General features: G+C 50.3%; 2 protein-coding genes across 8 annotated transcripts in view; both read right to left on the reverse strand.

Moving 5' to 3' along the window:
* Positions 1-1875, reverse strand: part of NLGN3 (neuroligin 3) — a 40909-nt gene extending 39034 nt beyond the window's left edge. For 2 of the 3 annotated variants that reach the window (XM_063170426.1, XM_063170424.1), the window contains exon 1: positions 1860-1875. The gene's annotated coding sequence lies outside the window, so the exon portion shown is untranslated. Of the gene's footprint in view, positions 1-1027; positions 1112-1859 lie in introns of those variants that run through there. The other variant, XM_063170425.1, reaches the window with a different exon arrangement.
* Positions 1876-5308: 3433 nt separating this feature from the next.
* The window catches only part of MED12 (mediator complex subunit 12), a 34849-nt gene continuing 14134 nt past the window's right edge, over positions 5309-26023 (reverse strand). Inside the window, exons 17-44 of one of the 5 annotated variants that reach the window (XM_063170413.1) lie at positions 25127-25245; positions 24860-25003; positions 23937-24100; positions 23678-23809; positions 22907-23134; positions 22564-22708; positions 22163-22283; positions 21383-21484; positions 20557-20670; positions 20132-20295; positions 17241-17420; positions 17000-17071; positions 16562-16722; positions 16309-16470; positions 16116-16227; positions 15807-15896; positions 15273-15382; positions 14649-14784; positions 14215-14376; positions 13295-13672; positions 12813-12963; positions 12418-12623; positions 11949-12026; positions 11529-11746; positions 10791-10947; positions 7972-8148; positions 7730-7811; positions 5309-5737 (exon numbers count right to left, since the gene is read on the reverse strand). In XM_063170413.1, coding sequence (XP_063026483.1) covers positions 5694-5737; positions 7730-7811; positions 7972-8148; positions 10791-10947; positions 11529-11746; positions 11949-12026; positions 12418-12623; positions 12813-12963; positions 13295-13672; positions 14215-14376; positions 14649-14784; positions 15273-15382; positions 15807-15896; positions 16116-16227; positions 16309-16470; positions 16562-16722; positions 17000-17071; positions 17241-17420; positions 20132-20295; positions 20557-20670; positions 21383-21484; positions 22163-22283; positions 22564-22708; positions 22907-23134; positions 23678-23809; positions 23937-24100; positions 24860-25003; positions 25127-25245 — 4109 coding nt within the window. In that variant the 3' untranslated portion in view covers positions 5309-5693. Of the gene's footprint in view, positions 5738-7670; positions 7812-7971; positions 8149-10790; positions 10948-11528; positions 11747-11948; positions 12030-12417; positions 12624-12812; positions 12964-13294; positions 13673-14214; positions 14377-14648; positions 14785-15272; positions 15383-15806; positions 15897-16115; positions 16228-16308; positions 16471-16561; positions 16723-16999; positions 17072-17240; positions 17421-20131; positions 20296-20556; positions 20671-21382; positions 21485-22162; positions 22284-22563; positions 22709-22906; positions 23135-23677; positions 23810-23936; positions 24101-24859; positions 25004-25126; positions 25246-26023 lie in introns of all 5 variants that reach the window. The other 4 variants (XM_063170415.1, XM_063170412.1, XM_063170416.1 and 1 more) reach the window with 4 other exon arrangements.

Raw genomic sequence — 26023 nt, forward strand, 5'->3', positions numbered from 1 at the left:
GAGAGTGTGGTCCACAAACTGACTGGCTGGACGAAGGTCTCAGGTCCCTCACCATTTCTCTCCCTTGCTGCTGACAGCACCGGATGCACACAGACCCCAGAAGTGACCAGCACCCACCACCCTGTCCTGCTGCATGGCTTTGAGCACGAGGGAGTCAAGCTCAGGTGAGCGGTGCCAACTCCAGCCACAGCCCCTGCACCCAGCACCCCGCTCAGGGACGGGTGGGTGGATGGATGGACGGACATCTGGCCTGCTGCCCCGCTCGGGGATGAGTATGGCCAGCTGTTTGACAGCAAGCCTGCCTCCAGTGAGGTCCCTGGCCCAAGAGGGAAACAGGGAATGTCCTTTCACTCCAGGAGCCCAATGGCTAATGTCATTCCTAATGCTATGCCAAATAAACTGAGCCAAGGGGATCTCCTGCCTGCCCTTGACCCAGGGATGCTCGCACCAGCAGCCTCACGCCTGTCAGCACCAGGAGCATCCTTGCACCCCAAATAACCCATCCCCAGTACCCACAGCGCACCACGGACACCCCAGATCCCCGGGGAGGATCCCAATTCCCTGGAGCGAGGCGCTCCAGCCCGGCGAGCCGCGCTGCCCGCTCGGTGCCGGGAGTGCCGGGCCGGGCCGAGCGGTGCCCGGCGGATGCGGGGCGGGGGCCGGGATGCGGGCCGCGCAGCTGAGGCGGGCGCACAATCCCCCTTTCAGCACGTCGCCATGGCAACCCGCCGGCTCGCCGCGGCCGCTCATCCGGCCCCGTTAACCCTCGCCGTTACCGCCGCCGCCGCGCTCGGCCCCACCCGTTAACCCCTGCCCCGCCGCGCCCCGCTCCGACGCCCGGCTCCGGGGCCGCGACCCGAATCGGGACCACCCCGCGCCCCGAGAGCCCCGCGGCCGGAGCGGCGGCCGCCCCCAGCCCCGCGCCTCGGGGCCGGTCCGGTCCCGTCCGGCCGCCCTCCCCGTCGCGAGCGGCCGCGGGCCGTGCCGTGCCCGTCCGTGCGGGGCGGGGCGGGGCGGGCGCACTCACCGTCGGGGGCGGCGGCGCGGCTGGGCCATGCCGGTGGCGGCGGCGGCTGCCCCGCGCTCCGCTCAGTCCGGCCCGACCCCGCACCGGGAGCGCGCGGCGCGTGCACGGCGGAGGCGGGCTGGGGAGGGGCCGCTCCGCTGCACCCCTTCATTGCCGCCGCGCTGCCCGGCACCGCCGCCCGAAACCGGCACCGGCACCGCGACCGCCCCGATCGGACATTCCGCGGCCCCGCCGGCCGGGCCCGGTACCGCACGGCCCGGCACCCGCACCGCCCGGTCCCCGCGCCGAGGGGATGCCGCGCCCGCCGAGCGCCGCGCAGTCCGGTACCGCGCCCTCCGGGTACCGGCAGCGGCCGCACCTGCACCCCGGTGTCCCCCAGGCCCCCCAGACCTGCCCTGCTCACGGCACCGGCACCGCCCTGCCATCGGCCCTGGGCGGAGGGGGTGACCCCCACATTCCCGACCGGGACACCCGCACAGCCCGGGGCACCCCGCACCGCCCCACTGAACGACCCTGTCTGTGGGGGCATCCCGGCACGGCCCCGGGCATCCTGCACTGTCCTGTGCACACAGAACCCTGCCCCACTGCAGCCCGTGCGTGCCCCAGCCACGCTGCCAGGGTCCCTCTGCACCCCGGCCGTGCTGCCCCGGCACTCCCCAGGCAGCCGGAGCGCCCTCCAGCCCCGGCACATTCCCCACAGCCGGGGGAGCGGTCCCCGCCTCCGGTACTGCCCCGCAGTGCCCAGCGGGTCTGGCGAGCACTCAGCAGGTGCTCGGTGTGGGGTGCCCCATCCCAGCCTCAGCCTTGGGCCCGGCCCAGCCCTGCCACGCACCGGGCTCCAGTCTCAGCAGCCACGCAAAGGCTCCCAGCAGCACCGCGCAGCGAGACCCAGCACCTCTGTCATTGCCCTCCCTGCATGGGGGTATTTTCTCCTCCCACTCATGGCCTCCTGGCAGGAGCCGCCTCTCCTACAGCCCGCCGCTGCCCATAGCAATGTTTCAGTCTTGCCTGATGGGATTACAGAAATCATTTGAAGCAGGGCATGGATTTGGGTCTTGATGGATGTATCTGATTGCTGCCTCCCTCTGCCATTGCCAAGGTAGCATCAGCTGCGATGCCTCCACAGAGCAGGCACCGTTTCCTGTTTAAGATGTTTGCATGGCAGAATCTGAAGGGCAGCAATTAATTTCAACTCTCCCACACACCTCTGCCACCTGCACTGAATCTGTGAACGTGCAGTGGCAGAGAGATTCCTGCACCCCAGTGCAGGCTGGGCTTCACCTGCCCCAGCTGCTGCTGCAGAGCAGGGCAGAGCTTTCCTGCTTCTCCTGCCCTGCTACCTCTCCCAGGGACTGCTTATGGGTGGTCAGGAGCTTGACTGATTTTATTGCTGGCCTGTTACACACAGGATGTATATAGGGCATACCAATATAGCTCACCCTATTTTATATATATATATATATATATATATAATGCATAGAGGGTGAGCTGCAAGCTGCCACCCACTATGCCGTTGAACAGGCAACACTGCCTGGGATGGCTGCACAACCCTGCCCTGTGATTACCAGGGGCTCATTGGCTCTGAGCAGCATCTTGAAGGGGGCCCTGGACCGATGCTGAGCTGCCCTGCAGCAGGCAGGGTATCAGGCATAGCTCACTGTGTCCTGCTCCCCAACAAAACCAGTCCAGGATGGGGTGATGGAGCACGGCTGCAGTGGTGCCTGCAGGAGTGCTGGGTACTCGCACAGCTGCTCCACGCCCAGCTTCAGTTGCTTGACTGAGCAGTGATCGATTTTCTTGCACAACACCAGTTCTGACAGTGCCTGACAAGCCACCTTTGCCCAGGCTATGGTCCGTGGGGACCCTCCATGCCAGGCTGCTGGGTGGGTGTGCAGGGCAGAGCCTCTTCAGCCCATCCATCCCCCACAATGCATCAAGATTTGTTTCAGTCTCGGGTTTCTCCTCAGCTGCGGGGCACAGCCCGTGTGGATCGCCCTGAGGGAGCGCAGCATCAAGCAGGCACACTCCGCACCGCGCCCTCCCTGCTCTGGTGGCCGCAGCAGGGCAGCTGTGTGCGCTGCTCAATGGGCAGCGTGTATGAAAATGCCCCCGGTTGCCTCTGGCTCTGTCACAAGCAGCGTTTAGCCACGACTCGGAGAAGGAGCAGAAGGGCTGGAAGCTGTCAGCCCTGCTTAAAACGGCCGCGGCTCAGTGCTAATGTGCAGCGCAGCAGCTGCGAGGCACGCAGCCAGGCCGGGCACAGCTCAGCTCCCCACACAGCCCTGCGTGCTGTGACCAGCTCCTGCACCGGCCCCCACGTCCCCCAGGAACCTCCTGCACCCACTGGGAACCTCTGGGCAGCCACCGAGGGTTGTGTGGGGTCTTGGACACTGTGTCAGCCCAGCGTCTGTCACCACAGCAGAGCTCTGGAGCGCTGCTCATCCCACTCAGGCCGGGCCTGCCAAGCAGCTGGCACAGCTGGCGAAGCCTTTTGCCAGCAGAACAGCAGGGCCAGCCCTGGTGCTGGGCCGTGCAATAAAGGGTCCCGTGGCAGCAGGCGCTTGGCCACAGGAAGGGACAAGTCATCCCCTCTCTCCCCGGTGGCTCCTGGGGTGCTTTGCCCAGATCCCCCCATCAGAGCTCACAGCAGGTCAGCACCGGACTCGGTGTTCTGGCACCGCAGCACTGCCGTGTCACCGCAGGTGCCGTGCAGGGCCGCCCAGGCCCCGCACCCCTGTGCGGCCCCCAGGCCGTGCTGCTCCCGGCCCGCTCCGGCTGCTGCAGAGCCGCCCCCTCCCACCTCCGGCGCGGCAGCGATGCAGAAGGAGCATCCAAGATGCCGCTTGGCGCAGGCTCAGCTGCCGCCCAGGGCCGGCAGAGGAGGGGGCTGTCGGCCATGACCGTGCACACCAGGAATTGGGGCACGATGTGGGCAGGGACAGTGCCCCGTGTCCCCGGGCAGCGGCCCCTCCGTGTCCCGGCAGCGTGAGGGGAACAGAGCGCTCCTGCCGCAGCCACGGCTCCCTCCGAGCAGGGGCGACCTGACACAGCCGCCAGCCCGGGGGCACCCAGCACGGGCTGCCGGCAAGCAGAACCCCTGGCCAGGGTAGCCTGGGGGCAGGGGGAATGCAACAGCCGGCTCAGGCTGATGGCACGGAAGGGGACAAGCAGGGATGCACAGAGGCAGCAAGCCCCCATCCTCACGAACAACAGTTCCCTCCATCAGGCCTGGCCAGCAACACCTTCCAATGGTCCTGCAGCCACACGGCAAGAACCTGGCATAGGTGCAGGTGTTTGGGGACAAGCAGGGCAGAGAGGGTGTAGGGACAAGCAAGCCCCAGACAGCAGAGAGCAGCTTCACCTGTGCTCCCACTGAGGATAGGGAAAGTTCTTGGGACAGCAGACACCAGCCCATCAACAAGGACAAGGGGCACTGCCAGCCCTCATAGTTCCCTGAGCTGGCCTTCATGCAGTGGCCCATCCTCCAGAACTATTTGCCCTCAGATGAAGATCAGGTGCAGCTCCTTGTTGAGTCCTTGTGGCCTCATCCTATCCCACACAGAGGGGACAGAAGGATGAGGCTGGTCAAGCAAAGCTACCGCAGAACCACAGGTCCAGCTGCCGAGGAAGAATCTAGAGAGAAGAGAGGTGCTGGTGGCTTCCGGCTAAAACAGACAGCAGGAGTAGCAAGCACCAAGATCAGAGCTCATGCCAGCAGGCTGCACTAAGCAGGGCACAAGTTCAGAATGCACATTTCCCATGTAGAGAAAGCACCCTGGCTGTGAGGAAGGAGCTAACAAAGGAGCCTTGGTGCTTATCAGCCAAACCTTGCTGTGGTGAGAAGCGCGAAGCAGCACTGTGAGTGCACTCAGTCTGCAGCTCCTCCTAGACTGCAGAGGTAAGGAGCTTGAGCATCTCTGTAAGTGCTGTGGTGAGGGAACTGGGCTGGTTAGAGCTCAGAATTACCCTGCAACAGAAGTCCCTCTTTGCTTTATACCAGAGTCCTGGTGGAACATGCAACAGGACTACCAGCAAAGCCCTTAATCAACATAAAAATCCTACAAAGCTTGCACAAACCTTTGCAAGTGTGTGAACACCAGCTTATGAAATAAACAGGGAAGAGCTTTCCTTCCCAAACAAAATTGTTTAGCCTTCACAAAAGCTAAAAATGCAGACATTAGATCTATTGAGGAAGAGATGAAGCCCATGTGTGGAGGGTGCTGCTGGGCTGTACTGGGAGGAGTGCTGAGGAGGAAAGGCAGGCTCTGAATACACACTCAGTTTGCAAAGTAAGCTCTCTGTATTCATCCGAGAATGTCTGCAGTATGGAGTTCATCTGGTATAAATAAAGTACAAAATTTTACAATGTCTTAATCATTATTTTAACAAAAATACTAAAAACTGAGTAAAAACTGAAACCAAAGTGGGAAGGGAGACTATCAGCCACAAGGGATCTCCATAAACATTTGTAGAAATTGGATAGTAAAAACACTTTCTCTGTACAATAAAATGTTCCTCCTGGCATCTCCCTGTGGGACAGACAGCAGCAGCACTGGGGGACACAAGGACACAGGGTGGGGGCTGCCCCAGGGAGTGGGCCAGGCTGAAGAGGCTGTATCCATCCACAGTGATGTCTCCCTCCTGCATCAGGCTCAAGTGCCACAGGTCAGTAGCGTCCAAATGGGTTGTTGTTCTGCTGTGTCTGTGTATCTGTTGAGGCCAAGACAGAGTTAAAACAGTCACAAGGTCTAGTTCAGAAAAGAGATTCCCCTCCCCACATCACCAGGGTAGTATGAGGAGTGTCACAGGCCATGAGAAGGAAAATATAACCAGTATAAAATCTAACCAGTGTGGTACTCCCTGTGCTGCAGATCTGCCTGAGCCTTTGAGCAGCAGCACAGCCAGGATCCCACATTCTTTCAGGAAGAGAGAGATATATTCTAGTCCTGATCCTGAAGTTTCCAGGGAAAAATCTCTCCATCCCTCATGGAAGACCATAACAAAGCCCTGAAAGGTGGCAAGCAGCTGGGAAGATGAGTATATGGATTCATTATTTCTGATTTTGAAAGAAAGTCAGCTCTATAAAATTAGACAATTTCTGCTGCTGAGCTAGCTAGTGTCACTCATCCTAAAGCACTTCCAGAAACCAAAGGTTTCAGAGAAAATATCCCTGGCTTCCTATCAGTATCTCCATGCAGGCCCAAAGGATTTCCAGATGGCACAAAGGCAGAAAACATGGTAAAGATACATGGTAAAGAACTTCCAAACTGCTGGGACTGCTGTTCTGTGATTTAAAGTGCTCACAGTATTGAGTATTGTCTGATACATAAAATTATGTTGTTCTTTCTCCTGAACATAAACATCAGCATGTGTGGCCCTAAGCCACTGAAGTAAAAGGAGCTGAGTGTAACCTGGTTGGCCTGCTGCCTTCTCAACTCTTCTGGACATTCAGGGATACCCTGGAGCCTCCTAAGGCATATCCTGGGTCCAGAACACCCTTGTCCCCTTCCTGTGCAGGCTGGTCTTGGTTTACCCTCCTGCTTTCCACTCCATCTCTGACACTACAGATGAGAACTCCAGAGGCTTCCAGGGGGAGGTGATGCAAAGCCAAGGAGGCAGCATGGAAGCTGAATGCTGACACAAGGCTGCATGGGACCCACACGTCTAGTGCAGATACAACAGCTCCATTTGCTGTACAGAAAGGCTACAAAAATATGGCTCTTTTGCTGTATTCAGATTCTTATACAAGGTCTTCCTATATTTGAATGTCCCAGCTGAGATCCTTTGGCACAGACTTATCATTTGTGAATCAGGCTAGTGGGAAGCTCAGCACATTAAAACCTGGTTTGGGGAGGTTTTTGGCCACAAGGACTAAGAATTTTCCATCAGGGAACAAGTATAAGCACAGTTTCCAAGTCCCCCACTCCACACATTACCAGATCTGGCACAGTCTCACTCTCAGTGCAAAATAAAACAAAAAAACTATCAACTGTGCTGTCCATTTCTGAGCATTTTCATAGCATTTCTGCCATTTTTACAGCAGAAAAGCCAGTAAGGTGACAGAAGATAATGACAGAAGGCAATTCAGAAGGGAACAGCATAGAACCTGAATTCTGTATTGTGATCCTCCAGCCAGTAATTCAATACAGATTATAGGAATACAGTGCCAGACTGAAAAACATCTATGCCATTACCCTGCTGTGACCACCACAAACACAGCAAGTGTGAAGCTACACTTTCTAGAGCACTCCTCCTGCCTCCAAGAAGTCTTGTCTGGCTCACAACACGACCACAGTGTCTCTGGGTCATCCACCAAGTGACTGCTCCAGGATTACAGCCTCCCTATGCCCCTCAGAGGTCACCTGCAGCAGAGAAAATGCCCTCAGATGATTTTGAAGCTGCACACTGGATCCCTTCAGGAAAGCTGTGTGGCAATCCCTACAAAGGCTCAGCTCCCTTGTCCCTCTGCAGGCAGCAGGAGGAAGGTCTGGAAGGTTGTTCACAACCTGGCAAGCACTGCCCTCCCTGCTGCTGTGCCCCCTTGGGCTGGTAGCTCTAAGTCCTGATGCCACTTCCCTGCCAGCACAATTTATGTCCTCAGACAGACAGTCTGGCTCAGCCTCGCTTCTCTACACTTGAGTACCTGCAATAGAAAACAGCAGGGAGGAGACTAGCAACAGGATCAAGAACACTCAGGCTTACTGGAAAGCTGCTGCTGAAGCTGTCGAACCAGAGCAGCTGTTTGCTGCTGCTGCTGTGTCTGCTGAAGGCCCTGGCGCTGGAACTGCAAAGAGAGAAACACAGTTATAGGCACAGCCCCTGGCTGGCAGGCTCAGCACTCACACAGGCCCTGGCAAGCTCAGGGAGGGAGAAGGGGGGGTGCAGGTGGAGCAGTGCTGGATGTGTGTGGACTGTCCCGTCCCTGTGCCTCAGGGAACACTCACAATGGGCTGCTGGGGGGGCAGAGCCTGCATCCCCAGCCCCGGGGGCTGGCCCTGCGCCTGGGGCTGAGGCACTGTGGACACCTGGGGCTGCTGCTGGGGCTGGGGCTGCGCTGCCTGGGGCTGCTGCTGCTGCTGCTGCTGCTGCTGTTGTTGTTGCTGCTGCTGTTGTTGCTGCTGCTGTGAAGACAAAAGAGAAGGGACTGTCAGGGCAACACACACGGCACCGGGGCACAGCGAGGGCTTAAGGAGGAAATGCTCCATGTGTTCCATGGAGTGAAACACCTCCATGGAGTGAAACACCATTTTCCTTACAGGTACCTAAATTACTCGAATTTCACCAGGACTCCACCCCAGCCTGAGAAATGGCAAGAAATAAAGGGACAAAGTTTCACATTACAATAGATTACAATATTGACAGATGACCGGAAGAGAACTCCAAGTCCACTGGTCATTACTAGGAGCAAACCAGGTGCAAAAATAGAAAACTAAGGACTCAAAAAGCTGGCTGCTTCATCTTTTGCCTCCTGGTTAAGATCAGCCATAATGAATAATGAGTATTTGCCTGACTCATTCTCAGATTCTCTTCAGAGGTAGCAACAGAGCTCCTATAATCTCCTTACACAATCCACTCCAGGTCAGCTCCTACTACTGGAGTTTTCCCTAATCTCTACCCTGAATTTCACATGTTGTGTTTTAAGGCCATTTCTGGTCCCACAGGCTAGAGATAAAAAGAGATAAGTTTTTTTTTCTTTATTTTTAAGATAAAAAATATGGAGACGAATCTCTCCGGTCGTCTTTGTCTCTCCAATGCACCACATCCAGCTATTTCAGATTTTCCTTCTCAGTCATGTCCCCCAACTCTTCAATCTATCTTGCTGTCCTTCCCTGCCACTCATGACAGCTGGTGTTACACTTCAATAAAAGGATGTGGATAAAACTGGATTCAGTGCTCAAAACCAAATGTTTACAGAATTAGTTATGCTGAGAAGAATATTCAGTGTGTTGGAGTCAGAACATACCCAGAAATCTCAAGGTTTTTCATTTCTCCTAATTTCCAGACAATTCTCCCATCTGTCAAAGCAGTTTTTAACTCTCTAGATAAAAAAAAAATATTCCTAGCAGAAATAAAAAAATATTAATGTTATCATAAGAAACCCAACGTGGTGATGGTAGGTACAGCTCCAGTCACTGGCTCAAAAGGACAAGGTTCAAACCTTGAGCAGATTCAGAGAACAAACAAAAACACAATCAGGAGAAGGAACAGTGTCTTATGAAAGAAGGTTAGAAAACCCTGACCTTTGGAAGCTGCAAGTGCTCCCTAGGAATGTACATTGGGCAAATAACAGTGAGAAAGAACAGCCAGTAAACAGGACACAGTGGACAATAATAATTCATACAAGAACCAGTCACAAACACATTGGATCAAGAATTCAATGGATCAAGGATTCAAATTCAAAGGGAGTGAGTCTCTAGAACAGCCTTCCAACTTATATCAGTTTGGTCACAGGTTCCTGACATGGATGCTGCAACCTGGATACACAAGAAAGCAGATGACTGACTAAATTGGCCAGGACACCAATTTCATGTCCTACCTTCATGCAGCAGCTGTCTACCAACCTACATAAGACAAATCAAAAGGCCACCCATCCTTTCCACAGGCCACTGCATGATGGAAGTCAGCTCCAGCACCAGGCACACCTCAGGTAACAAAGCAGGAGTCCCAGTCATGGGATAGCTTGGGCACTCCACCTTTGTGGGTTTTTTAAGCAACCAAGCAAAGTCAGCTAAAAGCTGAAGGTATACATGAAGTTACTGAGCTAGGAGAAGTGTTAGCAATTTGTCTGAGGCATGTTCTTCTAAATATGAGTGACGGAGAATGCTAAAAGAAACTCAAAGTGAATAGTCAGGGGGTGCTACTTATCAAAAGGACTAAAAGCTGCTGACCATGCCAGAGGCAGTTCTCTTGTCCAGTGCAAGGCAGCAATTCCCAGATACTGCTGACTGCAGCTCTCTGCAGGAACCACTGTCTCACTCAGGCCACTCTCTGAACAAAAAGACTCAGCACTCTGTGCCATGTAAAGTCTCCCCATATTCCACAGGTTTGCTAGGCCTTGTCATAAGGCATTGGATTCACCAATTAAACTATCTGTGTTTCTCTGACTATAATTTCTATAATTCTATCATTTCTAGAAATGTATCTTTATTTCATGTAAGAATTTAATGTTCCTAAGATCATAATGCAAATCCATGGAATACTCATGTCTGTTGACTCATGCTTTGTGATCTTCTTTGAACCTAGAGAGCTGGGTCTAACAGTTGGCTTTGGATCAGTTTTTCACCATCTGCTGTAAAAAATGGAGTACATGAACTGATTCATGCCAGATTTTTTGCCAATGGAAACTAACCAATGCTTATTTTGATCTTGAGAAATGCAGACATGCCCCTAAAGATGATCTTGAACAACTTTCCTGCTCTTTCATGGACAGGGGGCTTTTCACTTTGTTTCCAGCTCTTGCCACACTTGTACAACAGCTAACTTTCTGCATAATCTACTGGCTCAGCTGGAGCAGGAAGAGGTGGGACACAGGCCAGAGGACTGAACAGACTTTTAGCTCATGCTGGGTGGCTGGCACAAGGCAGTGCAGCAGGAATCCCCATCAGGAGTGGCCAGCTCTAAGGAAGGGAGAACTGCCTAGCAAATTACCACAGACAGCCTCCAACAGAGTGACATCCTTCCTGACACAGAAGGGCAGAGGTAAGCAGCACTGAGCAAGCCTCCTCCAGCTCCAGCAGCCTTCCTCCTGTCAGCAACCACTCACCCTCAGCATCTGTTGTTGCTGCTGCTGCCTCAGGTACTGCTGCTGCTGTTGGTCAGGAAGGATCTGGCTGGGTCGAATTCCTGAGGGGACTCCCTGGGGACCCAAATGGTTCATCCCACTCATCATGGGGGTCTGCTGTATTGACTGATGAGGAAACCTGCAGGAGGAAAGGACAAGCTCATGGAGTAAAGGATTCACAGGCAGCCAGCTTTCTTTAATCCAAACACAACTTCTGACATCAACAGACAGCCCAAAGAGCCCCCTGCAATCCATGCTGTCTCTGCAGAAAGGTGAGGGACACAAGGGCCTCTCAAGGGTTTAATACAACCTGTTTTTCTAGAAGCCCTAAGTAACATCATCCCACTGTTCTGCATGGCTTTCCTGCTGCATTTATGTCACTCAGGAACAATGAAAATCTCAGATTTAGCCCTTTGGTGATATGCTGGTTAGATTTAAAACCAAAATGATGACTTCCCAGGTAACTTTTCCTCATATTTTTCTATGCCATCTTTCTCTGGCTAGTAACACAGTCTCCTGTCTACAACCAGCATTTCCAAATTTCATCCCATCTCTCTGTTTCTTCCCTGGACAGAAAGCTAGATAAAGATGTTTCTCTGAGGAAGCAAAGTACAGCATGGAGAACAGGGTTTTCACAGTTTGTTGTTAGAGTTGTGCAAGCAGAGCAGGGAAACATTTAACAAAACACAGATAATTAACATCCCATAGGGCAGGAGGTACCTCTGTGTGTTGCCCAAGGTGTGTCCATAGCCAGGGGCCTGCTGGTGCACGTAGCCACTTGGTCTCTGCTGCATCTGTCTAACAGGATCCACTAGAGCAGGATTAGAGCTGGGGTGGGAATTCTGATAGGGCTGACCAGAATAGGTAGGAGGTACCATTGTGCCTGACTGGGAGGGGTGCTGCTGAAGGCCTATGTGGGAGACATAAGGAGTGTAACCCTGGAATGAAACAAAAAGGCCTTTTTTAGTCACGGGGTGAAAAGGAATACAGAACACAGGAGAACAGCCTCCTGTAAATACTGTCATAGGGAAACTCATTAGGAAGAAGAGCCAAGAGCTTTCAGGCCTGAGCAGCAAGAACAAAGCTGCTGCCCTGTGCTGGAGCCAGACTCCAGCCCTACCTGCAGTCACTGCCACTTACCTGGGAGGGCTGCAGTGCTCCATAAGACGGGGTTGGAGCCATTTGGCGCACGGGCTGCTGGCCCATAATGCCCTGGCCCTGCTGGAAGGCAAGAGAAAAGTGCTTTTTCCAACATCTGCAAAGGGCAGGAACACTGCTGCTCTCTTCTCAGCAGCTCCCACTAAACCAGACAAAAGGTTTCACTGCTTAACCTATGAGATTGCTGCACAGCAGGCACATGCTCATGACTTCTGTCACTAAAAAACCTGCCACCCCCAGGCAGAACATGCCCCTCTCATTCCCCAGAGGCCACTCTATGACAACCTCTTTCAACTGTTAGTGAAACAGGCCCACAAAGCAGGCACAAGAAACAACATATTTCTAGAGCAGACACAGAGTTGGGCAGTTCTGGCTAAAAGGGACAGCACCAAACAGCTTGGCCATGCTGTACTGTGGAGTCAGCAACAGCAAGAGCACAGCTCTGACTTACCAACTTTGCTTGCAGCTGCTGCCTCAGGATCTGTCCTTGGGACACTGGAGGCTGCTGCCTGTACACTGCTGGCTTGTAGGAGGGGTCAATGCCCATCATGCTGCCCATCCCTGGAGGCAGCACACCACTGTAGGGAGGGCGACTCTGAACCAGTTTTCCCAGTGGCATGCGTACTGGTCTGTAGGATGTGTCCAGGCGAGGGCCACCTGCACGAGGAAGAGAAACAGGCAGAGCAGTCACAGCTACTGCTGCACCTCACAGCTCCAGAATGACTGCTCATCACTGTACCTACACATGCCAGGCAAAAGGAGAAAGTGCAGGGACCTGCATAGGACCATCTTACAAAAAAAGGTTCCCAAAGGGGTGAAATATTTTTGGCTCTCTGGTGCACCTACCTGCTGGAAGAGGCTGATTCTGGGCATAGAGACCCACTGGAGATTGCCCATATGCCAGCCTTGACATGGTGCTTCCTGACTGGTGATGCAAGAGATCAGTAGGCATGCCAACTCCATATGAAACCCCTCGGCTAGGGCCCAACACAAAGTCCTGCAAAGACAAAGCAGTAAGAAAGATCAATGTGCACTGGGAATTCATGCATGGAGGAAGACTATTAAAAGGTTAAAAAGTCCACAGGAGGAAGCCAAGGATGTTATCTGAGCTGGGCAGACTCCTTTCCTCCCATCAGGGATTAAGAAAGTATTTGCCTTGCCCCAAGCTACAGAGAGCAGGATAAAGCTCCAGTACTCCCAGCTGAGAGGAAACACATCACATCTTCACCATAACACCACGCTCAGGTTCCTCAGGAAGCCTCTAGGGAGTGTTCTGTGACTAGGAGTGGTGGACATAGGACATCCAGAGCTGCTGGACACTCCATTACCTCAGTTTTGCTGGCAGATTGGTTGCGTTTCTTGGTTTTGCTCTGTTTTTTCTTGCGTTCCTCAGTGGAGGCAGCAGGATTGGAGCTTGTTTTATCAGCCTTGGCTGGTTCTGCACTTTTCTTCTCTGGCTCTAAAGCCACAGGTGTAGGAGGCTCTTCCTCTTCGGGGGGCAGTGGCAAAGGCTCCAGGTAGTAACTGCGGGGTTTGGGTTTCAGGTGTGTGTGATACAGGAGGAGCCTCTGCTGCTCCTCAAACCTGGACACCTTGCGATCCACCCGCACTGTCCCAAACCATCCCCAGGAGAGAGGGGCCGAGTGCTTCAAACCCTCAAAAAGATCCCAAGGAGAAATCTTCTGCTTTGTAGAGACTTGCAAACCCTTTAAAGCAAAAGAGATAAGAACCTTCAAGTCCCTGTTGTTGCTCCTATGAGGGTATGAGTAACTGTATCCTTTCTTCAGGCTGTAATCCAGATCTCTCAGTAAACAGTCTGAGCCCTTGCTAATGGTCCCTGCTCCTCCAGGTGGCAAAGCAGTCATTTCTAAAAGCCTTCATCAACAACTGTCTAGTCTCCTTCATTCCATCTCTGCCAGACTCCTGCACACTGGCTCTGCCATTAACTTATGTGACAGGGATTATGTGTTTCTCTTTACACTTCATATAACCATAAATACAAACCCCAAATTTAGTTAACATCTCAGGTCACAGCAGCACGCTATCACCAAGCATTAACACCCCAGCTTTGCCCTTTTTGGACATGGTTATGTGCCAGCTTGTCTGCGTGCAGCCAGCCACTTCAGGCTCGTCAGGGAATGAGGCACTGCATACAGATGCCTCCCAAGCTGTGCAGACTCAAGGCATCAGAGGACAAGGTGACACCTGCACTCAGGAGCTGTGATACAGACAAAAATGCTTCACTTACCTCCTTCTTGAAGATGGAATCAAAGCCAGCTATTTTATTGCCCTTAGTGTCAATGAGGGATCCCTGAGGTTCACAGGTGATGACATCTCGGGTCTGCTTGGGAAGTGGCAGTAGCTGTCTCACCTTCTCCAGGCTGTCAGACTGACGGTCCCCCAGCTCCTTCTGCACAAGTGGAACAAAGAGGACTTGAAGAATTTTTCAGGAAAAACCATCCAAAGCCCACCTATGCCTCTTCTGGTTTTGGTCTCCATCCCTGCATTATTTCTCACCATTGCACCCTGCAGGCCCACAGAGTCACAGGAGTCACCCTCACTACTTCATCTAAACAGCAGAAACAAGACAGGCACTGTCCATGAGACACAGGTAAATCTGCATAGCTGAACAACCACAACACAGCACACTCTGGTCCCCATACAGGGCCTGGTGTCCCTCACCCTGAGTTTCTTGACCAGATTCATGTATGCCCGCTTGTTCTCCTCCATGCTGCCCTGAGAGATGCTGGACATATCAGCAGCCAGGGTGCCATTGATGAGAACACTCAGCATGTCCAGCACGGTGGTGAAGAGCTCACTGTAGGGCAGAGCAGAAAGGTCAGTCGCCTGAAAAACTGATAAACAGCTTCTGCCATCATTGCAACACCAAACACTATTAAATTGTCAAGACTTCCCCCACATTCTGAAGTGTCAGTCTTCAGAATAACCTCCCACACTAATCTTCCTTTTCCTTATACACCACACTTGAGTTTTACTCCCACTTGAATTAGGTGCAGTACACAGATTAAGACTGGACTCCTCTGTATCCATTCAGCACCTCTAAAAAGCAGACTCAGCTATCCCCTGTGCATCTCTCTGCATCTGGAAAGCCAAGTTTGTTCTGAATATGGCAGAGTGCACTCAGCTATCAGGACCTAAGTTGTAGCCTGCTATTACTCCAAAGTCTCTTTCAGCTGTCACTTCTGACAGATCATCTTGAGAAACAGCCAGCTCACATGAGAAACAGGGCCATGCTAACTGCCTTCCCTGGGAAGTGTATAGACCAGAAGTCAGACTGTGAGTTACTTGTTTGACTGCATGTCCACAGTGCCACTGCTGATGATGTCCAGGAGAAGCACGGCCCATTCAGTTGTCTGCTGTGTGCTGCGTTGGACTGTGTCAAACATTCCTCCCACCTGGCAGAGAAAGGGTAAGTTTAGTCACAAGGACACCAAGAAACACTGAGATTTTGAAGTGAGAAAGGAGCTTAAACCAGGGTTTAAAGGAGCTTAATTCCTACTGAGAGCTGAGGGAGACTGCTGTCAGCAGCCAAACCTCAGATGCAAGTAGCAGTTCTGTGGGCTGCAAAGGCATTCAAAGGGAAAGGCACATCTACAAAAGAGACCAAGTCTCTGGATTTCATCCTGATGAAACAGAGCAAGGCAGTTTATTCATGCACCCTGTCCTACTCAGGGCCCAAGACCTAGAAGCAGCACAAGTGTCTCTCCTACTTCCTTGCCTCAGGACATATATAGACCCTCCAGTGTGTGCTTGTTCCAAAGGAAAAGGCAGACAACTCTTCACCCCAGATGGTTAAGCTCTTTTTCTGCAACTGCTCACCAAATTCAGCCGCAGTTTCAAGGCCTCATGCATCAGCTGCTTGGCTTTGCAGTCATCTTGGTACTGATCTTCTCGCCAATTTGTAACAATCTAAGAAATACAGAAGAGAGGACAGACCTCACCAGCTGTATGCTGAAGCTTAGAGAGAGCAGCTTGTACCATTCACTGTCTGGTGACTCAGAAATGGTCAGCTCAAGCTCCCTATATCAAACAGGGTAAGACAAGCAGCATCCTGAGGCCATGCTCCAGAGCCTGTCTGCTGGAGGGGCAAGCTCCTGAGGAAAGTGAGGGGAGAAACAAGACCCCTACCTGCTGGACCTGGCTGTACAGAGAGGTGAGGAGGCCTTCCCGCTGCTCATCCTGACCCTTCAAGCATGTCAGCACCAGTGACAGAAATGGCTGCTGGCTCAGGAGGGACATACTGTGAGAGAACAGAGAAGGAGCTATACTGCCAGGCTGGGACCAGCACAGCAAACACTGCCTGCCTTTCCCCTGGATTCACCTCTTCTGCTTCTGGCGGTCCCGCTCTTTGCGGGATGATGACCCTAAATGTTGTCCTTTCTCCAGCTCTTCTCCAGCAGCTTTCAGCACGTGGCCCTGCACTGATGTTGGAAGCTTGGCAATCAGAGGGGCCACCAGCCACACTCCTGATCTCTCCAGAGAGCTGTGACAACACAGGAAATGAAAGCTGTTTGCAATGCAACTTAAGATTCAGACTTGTCTACAAGAGAGCTGCATGCTGGCTCTACACCTACCTGAGGATGGGTTTGGATTTGTTGCTGGCAGGTGTAGCACTTGTTGAGCTACTGATATTGTTGACTCCATTACCAGTACAGCTAGCAGAGCTGGTCTCTGCTGACTGCTGGAATACCTCAATGGTGGCCTTGGCTATGTTTTCTAACAAGGAGTTCATCTCCTGGAGGTAGGGAAGAAAAAGATAGGCAAGTCCTTCTCTGAGAGCACCTATGGCTTCTACATTTCAACTCAGTACAAACTCAGTTTGCCAACTTCCCCATGGCTGCTGCTCCTGGGGTCTTAGACTCATTGCTTCCTTCTCATGCTTGGCTTTCACAGCCTGACTCCCTCACTGTTTACTTTCTCCCTATCCCCACTTCTGCCAGGCCAGCTCCCCACCAACTCACAAGCAGCCACTTCATCCTCCCCTGTATGATCCCCTCTGAGCAGAAACTCACATTGCTTGCTGTCTGTTTAATCATGAGCTGCAGCTCCAGCGAGGATTGCCTCATGGTCCACTGGTCCAAATTCTGTAACACACACACACATACACACACACACTTCACTTAATGCTTTATCTCAGTTCAGACTATACCAACCCACACCCTCAAGGTGCCACCATAATGAGTGTCAGACCCCTCAGAGGGCTGCAATTACATGAGGCAATTAGTAGGACACAGATTGAGCCAGCAGCTGCACCTGTAAGATGCGTTTAATCCTCTGCCGCTGAGGATTTTCTCCCTCCTCATTGTCCAGGAGCCGGTGTGGGTAACAAATCAGCTGCATCAGCCTCTGGGCCTGGGTGCTGCTCAGGACAGGATCCTGCAAGTCATTGCTGTCTTCACAGAGGGACTTCAGACATCGCTCTCCTACCCACTCCTGCAAGACGAAGGCAGAGTCAGCACAGTCAAACTGATGTCTGATTCCAAACCAACGCCCCTGCTTTCAGTCTCAGAGAGATGCATGGAACACATCAAAATCATAAAAGCCTTATTACTATGCAGTTATGCCTGATAATCATTTCTCTTCATGAACTGTACTATCCTGATTCAGCAGGCGTCAGGCACAGCACAGTAATCAGAACAGAGGAAACAAACTTTGACAAGTCAGCAGTAATGAAATACAGTAGTTGCTCTTTCTTTTGAGAAAATATTGGTGTGATTTAACAGTATACAGTCACTACCATGTCCTGGCTCCCTTAACACTGCCACTTGGGTTCAGAAGATCAGAAGGGATCACTTAAAATTGTTTGGTCTATTTCCAGCACAACAAAGCTCTGGAGCTGTCCTAAGTTAGGTTAGTCAGGGTTGCAGCTAGCACTAAACCAGAACATGTCTTGGGGAAAAGCACACACCTTAATTCTCAAATAGTAATAGAAAACACACTGCCAAACTTAGTAAAAACCAATTACTTTACTTCTCAGACTCTGCAAAGGAAAATGACTGACTGGGTGCAAGCTCCTTATAAAGTCACATATTATGAGAAGGTAGACAGAAAACTATTACAGTCAGCCTCTTGATTTCAGTTGATGCTCCCTAAATGTATAGTAATAATAAGGGCAGCAGTTTCCAAACATGAGGTAGGTACTTCACTCAATTTACAGTTAACCTGCAGCATTTGTTAGTGCAGAAATTTTTCATACTTAAAATTAGGCACATTCATTGAATAAAATCAACAGAGGACTGCTATATAAGCACTTCTGCATCTGCAGAGGAAGCCTGATCAGAGCATTGTTCCACTGAGAAGTGACAACAAAAGAAAAGATGAGGATCCAGTTCATTATGCACAGGTGCTGATGCTATGCCTAGAAAGCTGGAAAGACCCTTCAGCAGTGGGTATCAAACTAGGCACTGGAGTACAAAGACTGAAAAGGTCAAAACTCTGGTTTGAAATCCTTGTGAAACCACAGCCTAGATCATTATCTTCATTCCAGATGAAGTTTGCACATGAGATGTGGTGACCTCTCCACTGCCTATTACATTTCCCCCTTCAGTGTTGCTACATCACAATGTCTTAATAATAATCTTCTCTTTCTTGCCTAGGTAATACACATTTCCTTAGGAAGACTCTTTTTATCATTTGCTCAGCTTCTTACAAGAACTCTGACTTCATTTCCAATCCAATTTATTGGTATAAAGATGAACGAAAGACATTGTGAAGGGAAGGGAGACATCCAGAGGGACTTGGACAGGTTTGAGAGGTGGGCACTGAACAGGTTGCCCAGAGAACCTGTGGATGCCCCATCCTTGGGAGTGTTTAGGATAAGCTGCATAGGGCCTTGAGCAACTTGGAATAGTGAAGGTGGCCCTGCTCATGATCTTTAAGGTCCATTCCAACCCAAACAGTTCTAGGAGTCTATGAAAAAACCTTTAAATTAATTATAATCTGCTCCTTTTCCTAATCCTCTCACAATGAAGTCTATTATAAAATGTACACCTGAACCTGAGACAGAGAAATCACAACCTACAATTTAAGGCATTGATAGTGCAAGTTCACTGCTCACAGACGAGGTGCTAATATTAAACACAGCATTTTACCAGCCCTTTACAGCTGCAGGAAGCCTGCAGAAGCTCTGGGCACCAATTGGTGGTAACTCATGGGTGTCTGCTGGAATGTTCACTTCCACATAACCAGTGCTGCCAACAACTGGTATGAGCAGTGATACCTGACACTGCTACTCCCTGCTGTGCACAAACACCTCTACTTGCTTTGAGTCCTTCCTATATAGACTTTGATCAGCAAGGGAATATCTGCTTCTGGAAATGCTACAGTCAGGTTTCAATGACATCAAGAAGGTTGAATTTATATTTAAAAATAGGTGGTTCCAATTCCTTTCTGGTAAGATGGTAAAATTGCTATGCAGTCAGCCAATTAATAAACAATGGCTTGAGGACAACACACAGCACTAATGGTGGGTGTACACATTAGTAATATAAAATACAGGTTTCAGATTGTAACACCACATCTTCCCTGCTGAGAGAATAAACTTATAACTGAGGCTAAGGATACCTTTCAACATCCATTTTCATACAGCATGGCCACTCTACTCTGCAACATTATTAGCCAGGTTTCAGCTCCTCAAGTGTCAATTTTTCACAAAGGAATAGAAATACTGGTGCTGTCATATTAGGCTAAGCAAAAGGCTTTTGTTGTCGTTGTTTTAATTAACTAAACAGGGCAATGCAAAGCCCAGGGATCCATTAACAGCCTAGCTGCAAACAACACTCAGGTTGCATCCTGAAAGACACCATTTATCATTTTAATAAACCATCTGTCTGTCTTTCTCGTGGTGATCTTCTTTGCCTTCAGCACACATCTCAGCTTACCACTCCAGCACTCCCCTCCTTGGACAGGAGCCCTGTGCTGTTGCCAAAGCAAAGGGGATGCAGTCCCTGCACACTGCAACACCTAATTCCTGAGCACTGCTTGTCTCTGTGCTTTGCTAACAGTGAGCAATCCTCAGTACTGTCACATGACAGAAACACTGCAGGTTCTAGAAATACGTGCCAAACCCAACCTGAAGAAAGGCATGTGAGATATATCTGTATGCAGAAGGGATAAGGACACACCTAGAGATAGGACAGACTCACCTGTTGACATATACTCCTCAGTACATACTTGGCATAAATATCCAAGCTGGCTGTTTCTACAGTGACTACCCGACCACCAGCCTTCCTGGTGCCCAGCTCATCATCCATGAGATCATCAACCCCTCCCGGGTGGGAAAAGCCAGAGCCTTTCAGTTCTGCATCTCCTAAAAGGAAAGCACAAGTGTTACACAACAACTCTAACCACAAAGCCTAACTGAAAAAAACATCCTGAGATTCTGTAAACTCTCCCTGTGATCAGTGACCTCTGTGCAGCCAACAGACTCAAAGCATGTTTACAGCTACAGACATGTCACATTCACCAGAACAGATCTCCTCTGGCCTTCTGCACAGCCAACATGAACAGTGCCTTTCCCCCACTCCCCTGAAAAACATGGTTATAGGTTCAGGCTCACACAGGTACACACCCAGAACAAAGACAGCCTTCAGCACTGCAAAGACTGCTCCATCCACAATACGATTCTGGGAAGCTGCCAGCAAGTGACGGTCACAGGAAGAGCGGATTCCCACAGTGGGTTTGTCTGCAAAGAGGACAAAGGGGAAAGGCAATACTCAGCACAGAGAAAGGCACGGGCTCAGAGCTGCCTGAATTATGTGCCAGCAAGTACCATAAAATCCAGCTCAGAGAATCCTGAGGCCAGTTCCTTTCCTAACTGCAACATGGGGCCCATTTAATTAAGTTTCAAGAAGCATAGTGCCAATCACATTGTGACAACTGAACCATGAAATCCAAATGGGGTGCAGAGCCTGTGTCATGAACTCCAAGCTCCAACAGTACCCTAGACCTAAAATACAAGCTGGATTTAGAAATCTGAGCTATCAGGATACTGGTGAGAAGCCAAGAACAGAGCTTCCTGGAATGTTTCCATCATCACACAAAAAAGAAGTGCTGTAAAACAGCAGCTTCTGGCACCAAGTTAAGAGGCTATACAAAGCTCAAGACACAAAAGAAGAAGTGATCATTACTCTAATGGCTTAGTGACAGCAAGGCCACCTCTACTGGCTGGTTTCCTGCCTCCAAGAACCTTCTCCCCAATGCCTGGCTACCAGGGAGTGAAATAAATGGAAGGACACTGTTCTTTTTCCTATGAAGAAAGTGCATCAGGCTTTGCCTGCTTTATTCAAAGCAAGCAGGTTATGATCTCTAACCATAAGGTCTCATATCTCTCTTCTTGGAGTGCAAGAGCCTTAGTACTTCCACAATAAAGAAAGGCTTTAAGTTCATTCACTTACTGCCATCTTGCTGGCATGGGTTCAGCTGTGGAGTCTTAAACAGATGGAGTAAAATCCGGCAGGTCAGACGTGCTCCTGGTTCTGAGTCCTGTTCACTGCAGGCTATGTAAAGAAAAGAGACAACTGAGATTTCTTAAGCACCAGGACAGCTGACTCTCAATCCAAAAGCTATTCACAGTGCACTGCCCTGGAGCAGACAGCTGAGAAGCTGCAGCAGCCTTATTGTATTTACAAATATGGAGCATGTGCAGCAATTAACATGCAAGCAAGCAAATCCTTCAGTATTATCCCCAGTGACATGCACTGCTTTCTGCTTGCTCCATTCTTCCAACTTCACCCTGTCAGGAGTCTGGATGCTGCAATCCCCAGAGCAGAGATAGGAAGGCTGGTGGCAGAATAAGGCAGTGGCACAGGTGCTGTAAGCTGGCTGCTCTAGCCAAAATGCTAAGCAAAACATTATTATCAGGGGGAGGCATACTGCTGGAGTTCAGAGCTGAGTACAATGGTCACACAGTGAGGCTGATAACAGCTCCCCATGTTTACTTCAGCTCGCACACGAACTCAAGAGAGCGGGGCAGTGAAAAATCTTACAAAACAAAAAGAACCAGTTTTTGATAGAAATCAAAAGCCCCAAATTTCTCTAAAGCACCACATTCAGTTATTAAGTATAGAAGAAGTATTAGAGGCATGTTTCACAACTACAGAGTTCACCAAGTATGCATTAATTATGCCTTTGGGCCAGGATTGAGAGTCAGACAGTTTGTGCAGGGATGCACTTACCAGCATTGAGGAGGGAAGGGATAGCAGCACAGCGAATCAGGTCCTCCAGCAGCAGGCACTGCCGGGCAATGAGAATGGCAACAAAGGTGGCCAAGGAATCATGGAAAGATAAGTCACTGACCTGAAAGAGAGGAGATCAGCCAGTGATCCTAACAGCCTCTACCTCATTCCCTCTGTCAGCAATTCCTAGGAGCTGGGTGGCAGAAGGGCCCATAACCCCTGGTCAATGTCCATGGTCTGCCCAGGCTGCAACAAACACCAACAGCAGCCCCTGGTATTCAAAGCCTTTTCCCTGCCCTCAGAAGACAAAGCCTCCATCCCTTGTTCACTTTTGCCTTCTCCCAAGGGATCCCTCCACTCCTGCTTCAATTCCTTTTCCCCTTTTGAATGTTTGCACTTGCATCAACATTGCAGAGGAGATCATTGAAGCCACAGGTCCCATTATTGGAGGAACAGCACAAAGCTTTGAGCACACCCAGCCACTCGGCACTTAGAGACTTGCAGTAGCCAGTTAGCTCAGCACACAGGATAGCAATGTCGTTCACCCTGTTAAATAAATAATGAAAAAAGCAGAGGGTCAGCTTTGCTACTCATGCATGCCATCAGGTCAGTGATTTTCTAAGGGACCCCAGCCTTGGCTCCTCCGTCTTCACCCCAAGACAGCCAAGATATGGCCACTGGTTTCCTTATCCCCACCTAAAGAATTTATTTTCTCAGTAGAACCATGAAAGCTCTGCCTCTCACCTGTCAGGATCGTGGTGTCCCACACACACGTGCATCAGTGCATTACAGACAAAGCTGTAGCGATTGGCTGGGTTCTCATTGAGGCTCTTGCCCAGGTTAGTGTATGTAAAGTTATGTGCAGATGGATTTTCAATAGTGTCAATCATGAACTCTGGTTCCCACAGCATGTTGGAGTCAGATGGCTCAACATTGCAATAGATTGTGTTCTTCACCTTGGAGCAGAAGTCACTGAAAAGGAAAGAAAAGCAATTAGGAACACAAAAAGCTATGTGGCCACTGAATTCTGGTGAGCAAAGGCAAACCCTCTCTGGGAAAGAACATGTTGAAACTCAAGATCACTGTGTACCAATAAAGATCAATAAGTTTGTTATTTTCTATTCATTCCATGCTTACATTCTAAGACATGTTGAACATTCAGTTTATTTTCCACATCAACCAGAACTTTACAAAATTTCTATCAGTACTCCACCTCTGTATGGAGGAGACTCAGTTTCTCATAAATCATTTGAAACCTCTGGTGAATTTATCCACTCACCCTCCTTTGGGTCTAAATCCACTACACACTTTTTAGGGTTTGCTGCTCCAAACCACAGGGGACAGTTGTCCCATGACATAGACAGGGACCTAATGACGCTCTTTACTCTGTTCTCCATTCCTTTCCAAACAAGGAATTTCTCAGGAGCAATACCATCAAACAAGATCAAAAGCAAAGTTTAAGTCAAGGTGCTATAGTGGGAAGTACCCACTGCACCTCAGCTGCATCAGACTCACCTAAAGAGCTCCCCAAATTTACTTTTGAGGTGACTGCAGGAGGTATAGAGGTCGTAGAGATAGGCCAGGATACAGCGCTCTGCTGAGGAGCCATCCGAGCGGTTCATGCCATGTTTCACCACCCCACACAGACTGCAGAGAGACAAAACACAGTGAGCTGAACCCTCAGGCACCAAATAGCTGCCTTGTAGGAATGTCCAGGCCCTTATGAACCCCCAGCACATGTACTTTCTTACACAGAGAGGGGAGAGGCCCTTACCCTTCGAAGACCTGAGCCATCTGGTCCTGGTTCAGGATAAGGCAGGAGTGGTAGTGCCGCAGCACAGCCACGATGCACAGGCACAAGCTGGTGGTATAGCTGCCAACAAGGTCGGAGGATTTCAACAGCAGTTCTGCCTCCACCACGCTCAGTTCATTCAGCAACTGCACCCAATGACAGAAAAACCCTTCAACAGCCACAGGGGTAAGGGATGGTCAGAAAGGGAGGAGGCACACCAAACCCACAGCCTATAGGATCTGCCAGGAAAGGCACTGCCAGGCACAATCTGCTTAGGGATGCGCCCCAGAACAGCTGGCAAAATGTCTCAGGCAGTACAAGGGGCTGTCAGGGCTTGGGTATCAGAGGGTAATTGTGATATGGCCACAGGCAGTTTTAAGCAGCTTGTTTGGTAGTTCTATTCTGCATTAAGTTTCACTCTGATCTTTTCCAGGCTAACAGCCACAATTCCATCAGCTAGGCTTCAAGAGACACCTGGTACAGGCTGCAGAAACAGCAACAGGATTTTAGCAGGATCCAGAAGGCAGCTTGAGCTGCCATGTGCCAAGGATCTTTCCAGGGGAGCAAGGCAGGCAAGGTGCCAGGGACTGACAATCCCCTTCTCACTCAGAACAAGGCCCTGCTGCAACCAGGGACAGAGATGCAAGTCCTTTGGAAACAAGCCTAAAGCCTTTGGAAGAATTATCCTCAGAATAGAACATGCAAGACTATCTGCCACAGACAACCTTTTCCTGACAGCTGCAGCCCAGAAGCATCACAATGGCCATATAATCTGACCACCTCCATGACACAGGTCAGAGGGTCCTCAGGGATGACCAGAGCAGGCCAACTATCAGAGCACAGATCTGCTGCCTCTCAGGTGGACAAACCCCTCCCCAGGGAGCACCTGAGCACTCTGCCCTTACCTGGATGGCAAAGTCGATCAGACCACTGATATTGAGTGAATACTCCATCAAGTCAAATATGAACTGCACATGCTGCACCAGAGGCAGGTGGTAGGACATTCCCAAAGCAAAGCTGGTGATCTGTTCCAAGACATTACGAGATACCTACAAACACAAGACAACACTGAGTCCCTCAGCAGGCTCATCTCCTTCCAGGAAGCTGCTCTCAGTAATAGAAAGAGATTCAGTCAGGGCCCAAGAAGGACAGCAGTATTCAAATTTTCATACCTGAGATGTGACTTGGTGCTGATCAAAGTGAGAAAGGTGCTGGAACTTTGCAAAGATATCTTCAGCTGTTGGGAATGCTTCTGGCTTGCTCTTTTTCCTCTTCTGGCCTTCCTCTCCACCTACCAAAGTTGAAAACATCAAAAACATTCCTCTGCTTTCCTCACCAGAGGAATAAACATCAGTCAACAGCTTCTGACAGTTCCCCAGCAAGATCAGCCCCTGCCATGAAGCATAGGCAAAAGGCCTGAGTCCTTGACCTTAGGCTGATTAAGGACTATCTTTAATTAAAAGAAAAAAAAAAGAAGTTAAGGAATCCCTAACCTAAGAATGGCAGTAGGGCAAACACCAAGTTTACCCCAAATGGAAGCACTCCTTGGAGTATCCTTCTGCCTTTATTTGGAAATACACCCATTCTCTGATGAGAACAGGCATTCTGGACTGGAGATGCTCAGCCACAAAAGTTTCTTTGTCAGAGTACTCCACATTTTAAAGCATCATCTTTTCACCACATTTTAAGTTGCCTTTAAGGCATCAGACTAAGAAAGAAAAACTGTAGCCAGTTTCTCAGCTGCTGAACATCAGACATTTTCTGTTGATTTTGACCCAGCTATCCAAATTTCCTATCCTACACGTTTAGCACATGCCTGAAGTGTTAACAGAATGATATATTTAGTGAAGTCTTTGCCAAATATGCATTGGCAAAGTATTTTCTGCTTCTTGTACAAGGATCCAAATGCAAGAATAAATAAAATAGAATATGGAAAGCCAAAGTTTTGGCCAGGGTCTCACTCTGAACATTGTATGACTCAATTCTCTTCTGAAGACAAGTTAATTAAACATATTACCAGCAGGAAACCAATTGTCTTACTTGCTGGTTAGCATATTTGAAAACAGAGC

Source organism: Melospiza melodia, chromosome 16 (genome assembly GCF_035770615.1).
Source record: "Melospiza melodia melodia isolate bMelMel2 chromosome 16, bMelMel2.pri, whole genome shotgun sequence".
Taxonomy (NCBI): Eukaryota; Metazoa; Chordata; class Aves; order Passeriformes; family Passerellidae; genus Melospiza; species Melospiza melodia.